The sequence below is a fragment of the Aspergillus neoniger genome (assembly GCF_003184625.1).
Source record: "Aspergillus neoniger CBS 115656 unplaced genomic scaffold BO87scaffold_31, whole genome shotgun sequence".
Lineage (NCBI taxonomy): Eukaryota > Fungi > Ascomycota > Eurotiomycetes > Eurotiales > Aspergillaceae > Aspergillus > Aspergillus neoniger.
In genome coordinates, this window is record NW_020291159.1 from 37,171 (window position 1) to 52,460 (window position 15,290).

The 15,290-nt window shown below is 50.9% G+C and overlaps 4 protein-coding genes across 4 annotated transcripts; 3 read left to right on the plus strand and 1 right to left on the minus strand.

Annotated features, from left to right (window-relative positions):
- Window positions 1-1,712: 1,712 nt before the first annotated feature.
- Window positions 1,713-2,665, minus strand: BO87DRAFT_409160 (uncharacterized protein; the record flags this gene model as incomplete). The annotated part of the gene is made up of 3 exons (XM_025626226.1): window positions 1,713-2,279; window positions 2,436-2,504; window positions 2,612-2,665. 3 exons carry the CDS (start codon window positions 2,663-2,665, stop codon window positions 2,103-2,105), a joined length of 300 nt encoding a protein of 99 aa, XP_025476524.1. The 3' UTR covers window positions 1,713-2,102.
- Window positions 2,666-2,944: 279 nt separating this feature from the next.
- BO87DRAFT_399756 (putative translation elongation factor eEF-3) lies at window positions 2,945-6,284 on the plus strand (the record flags this gene model as incomplete). Its single annotated transcript, XM_025625466.1, has 3 exons — window positions 2,945-3,132; window positions 3,210-6,102; window positions 6,171-6,284. 3 exons carry the CDS (start codon window positions 2,945-2,947, stop codon window positions 6,282-6,284), a joined length of 3,195 nt encoding a protein of 1,064 aa, XP_025476525.1.
- A 5,514-nt stretch (window positions 6,285-11,798) lies between these two features.
- Window positions 11,799-12,152, plus strand: BO87DRAFT_379207 (uncharacterized protein). The gene has a single exon (XM_025623976.1). The coding sequence runs from the start codon at window positions 11,836-11,838 to the stop codon at window positions 12,076-12,078; it is 243 nt and encodes an 80-aa protein (XP_025476526.1). The 5' UTR covers window positions 11,799-11,835; the 3' UTR covers window positions 12,079-12,152.
- Window positions 12,153-12,190: 38 nt separating this feature from the next.
- Window positions 12,191-15,101, plus strand: BO87DRAFT_315871 (putative sister chromatid cohesion factor (Chl12); the record flags this gene model as incomplete). The annotated part of the gene is made up of 2 exons (XM_025619715.1): window positions 12,191-14,613; window positions 14,675-15,101. 2 exons carry the CDS (start codon window positions 12,191-12,193, stop codon window positions 15,099-15,101), a joined length of 2,850 nt encoding a protein of 949 aa, XP_025476527.1.
- Window positions 15,102-15,290: the final 189 nt, after the last annotated feature.

A 15,290-nucleotide genomic window follows, 5' to 3' on the forward strand; every position in this document is an offset into this window, starting at 1 on the left:
CGTATCTAAGTAGACATACATCCTCGGCAAAATAACGCGTTATACTGCGACCGTACGATTATCTTCATCAAGTGCAATGACTAACTACAATGAACGGGTCTCGTCAGTTGGACTCGGGATTTATGGTATATTGGTACTAGATCACGACATATCGAGAAACGTCGTCATGTGTCCTCGCCATGCCCTAATTGTATCACGTAGATAACTTCAAGCCATGACAGCATGGGACGGCATGAGTCGGTCAAAGGCCAGACCTGTGTAAGTATAGTTCTTGCGCTTCGTCAACATTCCTGACGCAGTTCTGAGGCGGGAATCACGCACGCTACGTCCCAAGCAGGTAACACGGGTTAAATTTCATCAGGAGCCTGAAATCGATGTAGACTGAGACAGGTGAGAGCATGATTACTATATCTGTGTGGCTCTCTCTACTTATAGTGCTACGGTAAGACAGACGCGACGCAATTGTCTGATAGCAGGTCTAGATTGATGTCCAGAATATAGTAAGAAGTAATTCCCTCTACCAAGGGCGCTGAAGGTTAACACCCGGGGCAACACCCAAAGTTAGTAATGGTTACTAATGACTCATCATGAGATAACCATGATGGTTAGTGAAGGTAGAGAGACAATTTGTGTCTGCCAAATACTTTTAAGGTTACTTTGCCATTTCATGAAGAAAGGAGAAGAGTATTGGATGTGCACTGTAGAGACTGCGAGGTGTCGGTAGAAAAACAACGTGTCGACCCACATCATGGGCGAATAGCGCTCACGAGTTCAAAGAAGGTTCCTACTTCCACCATTGTTGTGGCAATAGCGTGGTTGGTTGCAAGTTGCCACTACAGATTTGGATATTTTCGCGGGGGATAAGAAATGGAAGGGGATCCGGAGAAAATTGAACTCAAAATTCGATAACCGATAAGAGCGATAAGAGGGGGGCCCCCGTATTCTGAAGACTGACGGTGCACATCATAAGGCACGGTTCTCGGGTTGGCTGAGGCGGCAGGCCTGGATGTCACTTTGAAGAAGGGCTGTAAAGTTACTTGGTCTCAACACGCCAATCGGCAACATAACGTAAAGAAAAGTAAATATAGCCAGTTATATTTGAATGCGGTCAGAAAAGCCTGAGTCAGACAAATGGCGGTGATGCGTCGACTCCTGCAATGAGCCATTGTTTCAGGCGTGTGTTTGCGACGCTTAAACCCCGGAATTATGCCTGAGAGTGTTTAGTCGCCTATCCCTTTGTGTTTGGCAATAATAAGGCATCCATGACTCTCTGGGGAACAATCTCCGGGCGCAAAAGTATAATGCTCCTTTTCTTAACAACATGGTTATGCTTCGGGCAGGATTTTCCCAGGCCTGCCTGCATCTAACCACAAAATGCATCGACAAACCACCATTCAAATCATGATAGCGCTGCATGCTGGCACATACCTTGATAATGTCCTTGACACGCCATGAATCCGGGGGTGCAACATCCTGAGAGATAGACTGATAATAATCTACTGCGGCCGGCTAGTCTCCGCCCCTCCGTGTCATCATGGCTTGGTTGGCCCTGCAGATGCTGCTGCTTTCATGCCGGTCGCCACCTCTGATCATTCCCGGGGTGAAGTGGCGCAGCCCCCCTTCGAGACAGAAAGATTTCAGAAAAGGGATAACAAAAATCATAATAATGAAAACTCTACTGAGTTAGAGTTACCAAGAGCCATGGCCCGGAGCCAGATCGTTCTCCGTTTTCGCCCGTCAGCCTGGACCGGCTCAAGGTATGAATAACTAATGGCTATTGATGACTGGCTAGTCTGAAGAGTTAAGTACTGAATTGTCCTCACAGCATTGCTACGCTGGCATACACATGTGAAGATGTTCGCTCCGCCATAAGCGATGAAAGCCTGACAATAATTTCCCCAGACTTGGGATGGACAACGGTAGGGAGGATTCTGCGACGTTCCAAGTATCCTCAGAAGTAACAATAAGGGGGAGAAAGGGTGGTACAGAAACTGGCTGTGCTCAAGACCCTCTCAGCCCTGTCAAAGAAAGGGGCAACTTGATGATGCTTGCAAATGGCTCGATGATCTGAAAGGGGATTGGCTGGCAGCCCATCCCATATGTTACAAAGTAGTAGAAAGTATGTAAAAATAATCACAATCCCTCTTGACGGGGTAATATCGGTCGGGGAAGGCTATCCATGATCTTCCAAGATATCCGCTCCCACTGCTCCATCTCCGCTGATTCCCGCACGGAAAAGAGTCGGGACGAACGGCAGGAAGGCGATGGCCAGGAATAACCTTCAAAGATCCATGATGGCAGCGGGCAGACCGTGAGGATGGAGCGAACCTGATGGTTGAGCAGCAACCAGGGCAACCTTGGCTGAGGGTTCAACGCGGCTGACTCAGCGAAAACAGGAGTCCAGCCAATCAGCGGCTGCAGATAGAGTCATTCACGAGCCACGGTTGGTTGCTTCGACAGCCCATCGCCGCTACACCGGAAACGAAGTTAGTGCGGGACAAATTCTAAGGAACAGCGAAAAATTTTTCATTAAAAGAGATTTTCTGGGACTGGCGGCGGGACTGAAAAAAGTTGGGCGGCGAAACGCAGGCCACAAAGCGATAAATATCACTTTCCTCCACCCACCTTCGCTTTCCCCCCCTCCTCCCTCCCTTTCTCTCCCCATCCTTCATCTCTCTCTTCTAAGAGGTTTGCTCCTCTATCTTAAAAAATTTGTTTTGTTTTTTGTCGTTTCTCGGACAAAAAAATAGATTTTGCCTGTGCGGCCGTGTTAGAGCGTTTGCTGCGTGCTGTGAAATTTTCCAGACGCGGATTCGTGGGCCCGCCACCTCTTATCGAGATACCCTAATAGAACGCTTTCCACCCGTTCTCGCTTCTTTTCTCCTCCTTTTTCTTCTTCCTTTTTTCTCTCTCCGACGTTACGACATCGTCTTTCACGATCAAAATGCCTGCTGTTGATGTTTCGTCCGTTCCTGCTGTCTCCGGCAAGGAGACTGCTCAGTCTGTCGCTGTCCTTGAGGACCTCATCAAGAACCTCAACATCTCTTCCTCCCAGGATGAGGTGAACGCTGCTGCCGACAACCTGGCCCACCTGTTCAGCGGCCCTATCCCCGAGCAGGCTCTCCCTCTCAAGTATGTATAATCTGCAGAATACCCCGCTCTGCCGTCTAGGTGGTCGGTGGCGGATGGCTAACATGAAAAATTTTCAGGGCTGTCGAGACCTTCCAGAAGCAGCTCAGCAACAAGAAGGATGCTGTTGTCCGTGAGCGTGCCTGCGAGGGTATCCGTGCTATTGCCTCCCACGCCACCATCGCTCCTGGTGTCGAGCCTCACCTCGTCACCCTCCTCGGCCCCGTCCTTGCCGCCGTCGGTGACAAGATGGTTCCCGTCAAGAACGCCGCCCAGGGTGCTGCCCTCGCCATCGTGAAGGGTGTCAACGGCAACGCCGTCAAGGCTGTCCTTCCCCCCGTCCTCGAGTCCCTCGCCAACGCCCAGAAGTGGCAGGAGAAGCTGGCTGCTCTCGAGTGCATCAACGCTCTCGTCGAGACTGCCCCCGCTCAGCTCTCTTTCCGTGTCCCCGAGCTCATCCCCGTTGTCTCTGAGGCCATGTGGGACACCAAGGCCGACATCAAGAAGGCTGCCTACGCTACCATGGAGAAGGTCTGCGGTTTGATCGTCAACAAGGATATTGAGCGTTTCATTCCCGAGCTCATCAAGTGTATCGCCAAGCCCGAGAACGTCCCCGAGACCGTTCACTTGCTCGGTGCTACCACTTTCGTCTCCGATGTCACCGGACCCACCCTCGCCATCATGGTCCCCCTGCTGGACCGTGGTCTGGTTGAGCGTGAGACTGCCATCAAGCGTAAGTCCGCTGTCATCGTTGACAACATGTGTAAGCTCGTGGAGGACCCCCAGATTGTCGCTCCCTTCTTGCCCAAGTTGATGCCCCGTCTTGAGAAGAACTACGAGACTCTGGCCGACCCTGAGGCTCGTGGTAAGACCAAGCAGGGTCTGGACACCCTGTGCCGTGTCGGTGATGTCAAGAACGGCAAGATCCCCGAGATCTCCACCGCTGGTGACATCTCCACCGTCTCCGCTATCCTTAAGGAGATCCTCTCTTCCAAGTTCTCCGCCCAGGCTGAGAAGGCCGAGTCCGTTATCACCTACGTTGCTGCCATCGCTGGTCAGCTCGTTGACGAGAAGGACGCCGAGGTCACCAGCTGGACCCAGAACGCCCTTCCCTACATCGCTGCCATCGTTGGTGACGAGGAGGCCAAGCCCATCGTCGAGACCCTCCGCAAGCGCGCCTCCCCCGGTGCCGCTGCTGAGGATGAGGTCCTCTCCGACGAGGAGGAGGGTGAGGATCTGTGCAACTGCACTTTCTCCCTGGCCTACGGTGCCAAGATTCTGCTGAACCAGACCAGCCTCCGCCTCAAGCGTGGTCAGCGTTACGGTCTGCTCGGCCCCAACGGTACCGGTAAGACCACTCTCATGCGTGCCATCAACAACGAGCAGCTTGAGGGCTTCCCCAAGAAGGATGAGGTCAAGACCGTCTACGTTGAGCACGACTTGGATGCCGCCGATACTGAGCAGACCGTCATTGGCTGGACCATCAAGAAGCTCCGCGAGGTCGGTGTCCAGACCAGCCAGGAGGAGGTCGAGGCCAAGCTCGAGGAGTTCGGTTTCCTGCGTGAGCAGTTCGAGGGTCCCATCACTTCCCTCTCCGGTGGATGGAAGATGAAGCTGGCTCTGGCCCGTGCCGTGTTCGAGTCCCCCGATATCCTGCTGCTCGACGAGCCTACCAACCACTTGGACGTCAAGAACGTCGCCTGGTTGGAGAACTACCTGTGCACCTCTCCCTGCACTTCCATCATCGTCTCCCACGACAGCAAGTTCTTGGACAACGTCATCCAGCACGTCGTCCACTACGAGCGCTTCAAGCTCAAGCGTTACCGTGGTAACCTGAGCGAGTTCGTCAAGCGTGTCCCCTCTGCTCGCTCCTACTACGAGCTGGGTGCCTCCGAGCTCGAGTTCAAGTTCCCCGAGCCCGGTTTCCTTGAGGGTGTCAAGACCAAGGCCAAGGCCATCATCCGTGTCAACAACATGACCTTCCAGTACCCCGGCACCCCCAAGCCCCAGCTCACCGACATCTCCTTCCAGGTCTCCCTGGGCTCTCGTATTGCCGTCATCGGTCCCAACGGTGCTGGTAAATCTACCCTGGTCAACGTCCTGACCGGTGAGTTGATCCCCACCTCCGGTGACGTCTACCAGCACGAGAACATCCGTATCGCCTACATCAAGCAGCACGCTTTCGCTCACATTGATAACCATCTCGACTCCACTCCCTCCGAGTACATCCAGTGGCGTTTCCAGACCGGTGAGGACCGTGAGACCATGGACCGTGCCAACAAGATCGTCACCGACGAGGATGAGAAGGCCATGGACAAGATCTACAAGATCGAGGGCCAGCCCCGTCGTGTCATTGGTATCCACGCTCGTCGTAAGTTCAAGAACAGCTACGAATACGAGTGTTCGTTCTCGCTGGGTGAGAACATCGGCATGAAGAGCGAGCGCTGGACTCCCATGATGACCACCGACAACGCCTGGATTCCCCGTAACGAAATCATGCAGTCTCACGCCAAGATGGTTGCCGAGGTCGATCAGAAGGAGGCTCTTGCCAGCGGTCAGTTCCGTCCTCTGGTCCGTAAGGAGATTGAGGCCCACTGCGAGCAGTTCGGTCTCGATGCTGAGCTGGTCTCCCACTCCCGCATGCGCGGTCTGTCCGGTGGTCAGCGTGTCAAGGTCGTCCTTGCCGCCTGCTCTTGGCAGCGTCCTCACGTCATCGTTCTGGACGAGCCTACCAACTACCTGGACCGTGACTCTCTCGGTGCTCTGTCCAAGGCTCTGAAGAGCTTCGAGGGTGGTGTTATCATCATCACTCACTCCCGTGAGTTCACTGAGAACCTCACCGAGGAAGTCTGGGCCGTCGTTGACGGTAAGATGACTCCCTCCGGTCACAACTGGGTTCAGGGACAAGGTTCCGGTCCCCGTCTTGAGGCCAAGGATGGTCCCGAGGAGGTCGTCGATGCCATGGGCAACAAGGTCAGTTCACAACCCCGTTTCTCGGATCGTTTGAAGCTTTTCGAGTCTTATACTAACTTTGGTTACAGACCGTTGTTGAAAAGAAGAAGAAGCTCACTTCTGCTGAATTACGTAAGAAGAGAAAGGAGCGTATGGCTAGAAAGAAGCGTGGTGAGGAGGTTTCTGACGACGAGGAGTTCTAAACACGAGGTTATAGCTCGTTTGGATGATTTTTATAGAGGTTACGGTCGTATGAAATCAAAATTCGCTTAATGACCAATCTTGGGCCTTACGAGTAATAATAAGCTGATAGAAAGGTGCAGCAATGCCTGTAGAATCGTAAGATGTGTTTATTTTACGATTTACTTTGATAATGCGCTGGAAATAAGACTTCGTTGCAACCCATCTGCTGATGCGGGCTTGCCAAGACTTGGTGTTGAGGTTGAGGTGAGGCTCATGATGGCGGTGAGGGATGGCAGAATTCGGACTTTATCATCCGAGCCTCACCACACCATACCACCCATCACCCACCAGCCCACTCTCCTTCTACATAATCAAGTGATGTACATCTATCTAAAGTAATAGTCGATGTCTGGAGAAGCCTTATCGTCATCAATATCTTACGTCAAGACATTGCGAAGCATTCCACTCCTAAGCGATTTGCTTAAGTAATAAAAGTGCTAACTGGTACTATTACTGAACTAATACTCCTAAATATGTTAGTATTCAGAAGACTTCCAAATGCTCTGCTAAATCAAGCGCTCACTTCACAGATGAACAGATGACTCTCCATGAAGCATACCATGAAGCGACCCAGCGAATTATTGAATCATGATGTCTTGCGATACTTGAGGTTCTACCACAGGCAGACATATCACCCGACCCTGTGCCTTTGTAGCCGCTTCCTATTGCTTCGTGTTTCTTATCCTTGTATACTCACCTTCTTGGATTTAAAGTGACATATGCACTCCGATAATTTATCATCCCTTTACCTTCATAGACTGTTACGTGCTTTAGTTTTGATTCTTCTAGGCCTGCGTCTTGTTCCTCGAGCAGTTAGTGGTTCCAATGAGCGCAATTGATGATCCCACCCACACTTTACCTCATTACTATCGCCCGGACAGAAAATACTCAGGACGAACCAAGTGAAGACCGACCGAACTCATATAACGATATCCTGGTCGATCTGACTCTGGCGAGCCAGGTCCTAGTATAGATCTGCATCTGCACTTGGATCTTTCATGTGAATCAGCCCTCTATCATTCAGTAAGACTACACCACCCAGAGACTTTCTTCTTACCCTCATTAGTCAGTTTATGCGCTCTGTGTACTGCGGATGGGAATATCCACGTACATAGACACTTCACCGGACCCTCCGCCTGCTATGTAGCTACACTCTCCGACCCTTCGCCACCGTGTTCCTAATTTGCCTTTCTTCAAACATAGCTTCCGATCCCACACATGTCAGAACCCTAAAACACTCCCCGGTGCCTAGTGCCTGGTCTGGCGTTCGTATCCTTCAAGTGAACGTTTCTTAGGGCTGTCTTTCCCAATCTGGAAGCAAGCCGTTACAGCCTGGCCGGAGCCTCATTTTGAGCCGCCCTTTATTTCAACCTCTTTCCCGCTCGCATGTCTGTAGCCAAAGGCGGGAAGAGATTACTGATTCTGTTCCACGTATAGAAGAGACGTCTGATTGAACGCAATATGAGTGCATATCCTACTACTAGGGGATACTCAGGGGACATTATTGACACTAAAATACGGGGATGGACATATTAACGCCCGCAAAAGTCCGCAGTGGGACTTACGAAAGGGCCTCTTGCATGCAGCCCACTGGGATAACGGCGTTGAAAAATGATACAGAAATCACTTCCAAAAGTCTACTGGCCACATTAGGGCCCATCTTACGGTGATTAGGCGAGTTATTGCTACCGCATCATGTCATCAGCAATTTAGTCCCAAAATGGCAGGCTGCGTATGACAACATGCATTGCCCGGATAACTAAGAAGTCCAGATACCATCCGAGAACGATGTGTACCTACGTACGATGCAAAGTGCCATACGGATAGCAAGTTTGTCGCGACTAAAGGAAAGCACATAAATCGCAGGATAAAGCAGACCATTAAAGGCCAGATTGTTACAAATGACTTTATTCGAGGACTATATAATATTATGGATAAGAGGAAGCCGAGATAGAGGTATCAAAAGGGGGATTCGACGTCGGGAGAGCATAAAGCTACCCCAGAACGATTATTTATAACTTAGAGGCCGTTACTCCAAACGGACTTTCTGACATGGAAAACACAACGACGCAGAGAAATTGACATTAAACCATCGCGTACCTTAGGAAGCAGATCAGCAGGCTTACAAATCGAGTTTTAATGGCGCGCAGTCAACAACTTTTCTGATACAGCCTATTCGACTTTCTACCCGGCATAGAAGAAACTAGGCAACTGGAAAGCGCTCTTTCTCTATCTAAGCACTCATAATTACCATCTAGTAACAAGCGAACATTTATCCGGCATACTTTAAGATGCTAAATAAAATTAAAGAGGGCGTCCGCACTCGGTCAGTGACAGAGTAACAACAACCATTAAGTGCACTTCCTTACACAGCAAGCGGTTACTAATCCTAAGATCCTTCTTACAGAAGGAAAAACTAATGAAAACAATAATAACAGACAACGAAACCTAACAATAAAAAGAAGACTTTGAAATTCTAAAAAGCTTCTGTGGATATTGGGATTTAGGAGAGTATAGTATCTCAACTTTCATTATGCTGAGATATGTACTGACTATGAAAGATTGCGTTGGAACTATCGGCTATTCCCTTTGTCTCTCGTATTTCTGTGGCTCCATAGGCCGCATTCGAGCCAATAGAGCAAGTCAACGGGCTTTCGAATAATTCAAACAGTGGGATCATCGATATGGGGCCTTTGACGGTTGAAGTCGTTGAGGAACAGCTCTAGTCACGAATTCTTAGCCTCAATAGACACGCGAATGCTACAGAACCAATTTTGCGCATTCAGAGGTCATCTCGAAGAAGAACAGTACTAATCAATTTTTACCAAGACATCGAAGAAGAACTTCTACTACCTCAACGTGTAATTGAGTATGTGATTCCGGAATGGGAACCAACTTATGGGTATATACATTATTCAGATGGAGTGACTGGATACGGTACTGACTCCCAACAAGACTTATCTATCTGCAAAGAGAAACAACATAGCAATGGGAGATTCTTTGGAAGAAACAGGTATGGTGGAAGATGACAGCCGGTGCAGTCCGGCTGGAGGCTTTGAAGCAATAAGTGTGGGGGAAACCACGCTGATATCTGTTCCGAATAGTCCCAAATCAAGTGTGTTACCTAGCTAAATTTCCCTAGGAGTGCCTTCAGGAGAGCATACAGAAGCAGGGAGGTTCGCCTAAAAAAAACACAGCCACTCCAGCAGCAGAACTTGCATATAAAAAAAACCAGGATGGACTAGCACCCCCAGTCCAAAGCGAACCTCCCTGCTTCTGTATGCTCTCCTGAAGGCACTCCTAGGGAAATTTAGCTAGGTAACACACTTGATTTGGGACTATTCGGAACAGATATCAGCGTGGTTTCCCCCACACTTATTGCTTCAAAGCCTCCAGCTCGGAGGGTCAAAGGGACTGTGGACGGTCATGGTGGTAAGTGCTTTAGTGGGAGGCCTATATAACATCGAAGACAAAGGAGAGGCTAGGGACTAGAAGATCGCCAACTTCTATCCACAGAGGCTTCTACAGAATACGATGCGACTTCGAAGAGATTGGCGATAGACGAGGGCGGCAAGCACAAGGAATCATGGGGATGAAGCATCGTGGCACAGCTCGTCTGCATGCGGAATATCGTAAATTTTCTTTTACAATCTGAACGACTCAATCTCGACAAGGGGCTTAAGCATTGACCATACACTTTAATTTAATCGAGTCATCCCCAAAAGTAGTCCGAAGCTGGACAAGATGGAACTGAATTCTCTGCAGTAATTGCTAGGGCTCGGGATCTCATTGGCTCGGAATAAAACTAGTTTCGGAGTTGAAGTCTCGTGCATCGGAGTCGGAATAGCAACATCTCTTACGGTCCTCGACTTCAGGCAGCATTCTAGACTTCACTCTAGCCATAGCTAATATAATTTTGACTATCATAGAGCATGTGTCAGATTCTGCCTGCTCAAGGCAGTGGCTTTGTCTGTCTAGGTCACACGCGGTACAACCTTAGGCATTGACTCATCGCAGGCTCGGCGCGCCTTAACAACGTCTACTAAGGCTTAGTTACCCCAAAGCCACATCGAGACCAGTCCGACTATGCTGTTTTAGTACCCCGACCGATTGCCCTAGACCGTATTCCGGGCCACATCCCACTTTCAAGCAAAGTCAAAGGGCGTCGTCACCCATTTTTCAACAATATCAGGCAGATCTTGACCTCCATTCCTTCTCGAGTCAGAGAGCGGCGTTCCCAATGGCGGCCACGCACTGGGTTAGCGCCTCGTGTTGGCACCCAATTACACGCCCTTCGCTCCTTGGTATACGGCCTACCGCATCATGGGTGGGCCACACCGAGCAATGACTTGCGCTGATGATTCACCAGGATAAGTTGCAGTCTGAACTAAGCATCTGACAATGTAGGATGTTGTCCGATTGCTAAGCCTCGATCATTTCCTCAGACGTCAGGGTGGGTCGTCGTGAATTTTACTCCGTGGGCTTCGGACTAAATCCATCATCACGGAATGGACGAATGCATCAGTATATAAGGACCGTGGAAGCCACCTGGTAGCCTTGCTTCGTATACTTCAGATCTCAACTACCAAAGAACCTTCTAGATCAGTTGTGACTGCTCATACACATCATTTACTGTCCTACTTGACTCTTTATACAACCACTACTACTCCAACTGAACTATACTTCCACCCAGACTGTCGAACAGTACCACCGACAGAACCATCCACTTCTTTCCTAAGAAATTCAGAAGCACATCCAAAGCCATGCCTGAATCAGTCAAATCTACCTCCACCCTCGACGACGCTTCGTCCAGCTACAGCGTCTCCTCCACCGCATCAACCTTGAAAGATCTCAAAGCCACGAGCAAGAAGTGGCTATCTAGCAAAGAGAAGAAGGAGGAGACCAAGTCATCTCCACCCAAGCCTACCTCGCCTAAGCCTGCCAAAGAAAAGAGCCGTGCCCCGTCCACCAACTACACAACTCTCGCTACATACCTGTCATTGAAATGATGGCATATCTGCAGTTGGGTGCTGGGCATACAACATGGATGAGGAGGAAGGAGGATATCAACCATAACGAGGATATGCATGTGCTTTCTATAGACTTTGATTGTTTGCTAGGTTTGTGCTATGATGATGGCGTCGGAGTTGGGTAAAAGCTGCTTTGATGGACTTCTTGTTATACGACTAGGAAAGATCGATGCTTGTGTTATTACAAACCTAATCAGCTGTTTTATCCCTTAATTCCTAATTTAAAATCCTTCATTTACACTTCCAATCATCTAGATTCTAATTTTATCCAATTTTGTATAGATGTAGGGTTCGCACACCCACTAGGCTACTAAGGGCCATTAATTAATCGGGACTAGCGCGTCCGCGGCGCGTCGCACGCGTCGCAAACCAACTCCAATCTATCATTGCATCAATCAGCCCACTCGACAATATCGATTCGGGACGGAGTAGACACTCCATAATACACACTATCATTTCAAATAATTGCAGACTCGATTTGATGACGACGTCGTCCCCGTCCATCCCTCCCTCCTTCGATCCGGCCATCCATCTTCACTCCGAGGGAGACCCTCCCGAACCCCCCTCCGATACCTTCTCCGACGAGCTCGAGGCATTGAATTTCCAACAGGGAGATAATACGCGCAAAGGAATAGTTATTCAGCACCGGTCGTGGAATCTATCTGATGTCTTCCGCAGTGACGAGGATATAAGGCCTGGTAGACTCGACGATCCCGAGTGTTGAGTATATCAACTGATTGAGCTCAGATACTCCGACACGAACTTCCAAGCGGAAGAACATCTACTCTCCTATTCGAACACTCGCCTTATTACCGTCTTCACCACCTACTATCAAAATGCCCCTCATTGCATCCCCCGCTCCCTTCCCGTCGAGCGCTCCGTCGCCAGAGTCGCAGAAGAGAAAGAATGAAGAACAATCGCACAGTGAAGAGCCCAAGCGGCAGAAGATTATGGGCGGGTTCTTGGATGAAGCGGATGATGATGATGATGATGACTGGGACGCTTTCAACGATGCGCAACTAAGGAGCGAGTTTCAGGCGCAGGAGGACATTATTCAACAGCCGCCTGTTGAACTACCTGAAATCCCGAGGCCATCTCAACTGCCAACGGAATCGACTCCGAAGCCAGCATCTACTGCGCCAGAGCTTGATCCCACTCCCGTACCGGAACCGAGCACAATCACGTCGCTTCCCTCGCGAAGGCCATACCGATCAATACAGATAAAAACCTGCTCGGGCAAGACACACCACGTTTCATTGAAGAGACCCGCACCCCGTGTCAGCTACGAAAGACTTGTTGCTGGTCGCTCCGCTACAGCACCCGGAAGGGCTCAGAAGAGCTACTACGGTATCGATATCCACAAGCTTCTCGATGAAGCAGCGAATGAGCCGGAGGCTCCCCCGGCCGAGACACGACCTGCCCCAGTGGTACAGCCGTCTATCGAAGCCCCGGTCCACGACCAGAAGAGCGCAAAGCTAGCTGCAGCCATGTGGACTGAAAAGTACCGCGCACGAAAGTTCACGGAACTGATCGGAGACGAGCGCACACATAGATCTGTTCTGCGGTGGCTGAAAGCTTGGGAACCTATCGTCTTCCCCAACATCGCCAGGGCGAAGGCAAAGAAACCGTTCAACGGCAAAGACGAAGAGGAACGGACGCATCGAAAGGTTCTACTGCTATGCGGCCCGCCAGGTCTAGGAAAGACTACACTAGCACATGTATGTGCTCGACAGGCTGGTTATGAAGTGCTAGAAATCAACGCGAGTGATGATCGAAGCAAGGATGTGGTAAAAGGCAGGATTCGCGATTCCCTGGGCACAGAGAACGTCAAGGGCATGAACGTGGAGGTTGGCGAGGAAAAGGTACGCAAGGCAGGACGGCCTGTTTGTGTCGTCGTCGACGAAGTAGACGGCGTCGTCAGCGGATCTGGAGGCGGTGGTGAGGGTGGTTTCATGAAAGCCTTGATTGATTTGGTCCTACTGGACCAGAAGAATTCGTCAGGCGCTACTGAGCAGACCAAGGGCAGGAAGAAGAAGGGCGACAACTTCCGATTCTTACGGCCGCTGATCATGGTCTGCAACGATGTCTACCATCCTAGTCTACGACCACTGCGTGCGGCCTCGGTTGCAGAGATCATCCATGTCCGCCAAGCACCGTTGGAGAACGTCGTCACACGCATGAAGCGGATTTTCACCGTCGAAGGCATTCCATCCGACAATGATGGCGTCCGACGGCTCTGTGAAGCCTCCTGGGGCCTTGCTCGGCGCAAACAAGGAGGCGTCAAGAGCAGCGGAACAGCAGAGGGCGACATCCGCAGTGTGCTCGTTGCAGCAGAATGGGTGGCGCATAAGCTAAGAAACGAATGTCCATCTACTCTACGACTCACACGAAGCTGGCTGGAGCAAAAGGTTCTCAGCGCCAACAGTAGCGGCAGTGCTTTCTTCAAAGGCCTAAACCGCGGTGGTGTGCGCGATCTCATCGAGCGAGTCTTCACCGAAGGCGCCGGCTTCACAGATGCACCTGTTGGCGTCGACTCCTTCCGCGATCCCTTCTCCAATTCCGAGGACAAAGTACCAGTAGGTGTCGCTGACCTCCGGAAACGCCATGCCATCGAACGACTACGTGAAATGGTCGATGCTAGCGGCGAGCACGACCGCGCCGTGGCAGAGTGCTTTGCATCCTACCCGCTGCAAAGCTACCAAGATGACACCTTCCTCTCCAAACCCAACGCAGCCTACGACTGGCTACACTTCCACGACACCATGTCCTCCAAGGTCTACACCGCACAAGACTGGGAGCTGAGTGCATACCTCAGCCAATCCGTCGTAGCATTCCACCACCTTTTCGCCACGGCACAAGGCAAAGCCAAACCCCGGGAAGTCGACGACGAAGAAGAGGAACACCCATTTTCAGGTCCTCGAGCAGACTTTGCCGCCTACGAAGCTCAGAAACAGAACCGAGCCATCCTCACAGAATTTCAGTCCGCATTCTCAGCCCCCTTATCCCGCCTCTTCCGCTCCACCGACTCCCTAGTCATCGACCTCATCCCGAACCTCGTCCGAATGCTCTCCCCGGACGTGAAACCAGTCGTAGTTCGCGGCAGCGGCGAGCAGCGCAGCGTAGCCAGCGTCCGCAAAGAGAGCGAGCGCACGCTCATCCAAGCCGCCGTCCGCGTAATGGCCGGTCTAGGCGTACGATTCGAGAAAGTGCGCATCGAGAACGCCGGAGCCCACGGAGGATGGGCCTACCGGATGGAACCGTATGCTCCCCATCCTTCCTCTCCCTACAACCCTATATAAACCATACTAACACCTCCACAGCCCCCTCGATAGTCTCATCACATTCTCCAAACCCAAATCCACCCCCACCGCCAGCGGCTCCGCCCCCGTCCGCTACGCGATCCGCCAAGTCCTGGACCAAGAATACCGCAAAGAGAACATCCGCAAGCAATCGGAAACACTAACGACATCCAATATCGGCAAAAAATCCTCCAGCAAGACCGCCGATGGGCAATCCAAGGATGATGGCGATGCGAAGAAGACCGCACACGGGCCGAACGTGAAGCGCGACTTCTTCGGCAGAGTCATCAAGGAGCCCACACCACCGCCGTCAGATGAGTCGCCTGAGACGGCGAAGCAAAATGAGACGTTAAAGGCGGGCAGACGCGTCTGGGTGACGTACCATGATGGGTTTTCGAATGCAGTCAGGAAACCGATTTCGATGGGCGAGTTGTTGGCGGAGTTGTAGGGTGCATTGTGCGCAGAGTGGGTGGGTAATGATTACGATTTGGCATTGTGTATAACTTGATATCCGGTAGCTTATGCTTTAGATGGTAGATACTACTTCTATATTGAATTAAAGCGTTTATTCATTCGAAGAACTTCTATAGTTACAGTTGAATGATAGTTTATAACCAACATATCGATCGATCACATG

Bases quoted from the DNA above. Each gene is read 5' to 3' on its own strand.
- BO87DRAFT_379207 (XM_025623976.1), top strand. From the start codon at position 11,836: ATGACGACGTCGTCCCCGTCCATCCCTCCCTCCTTCGATCCGGCCATC.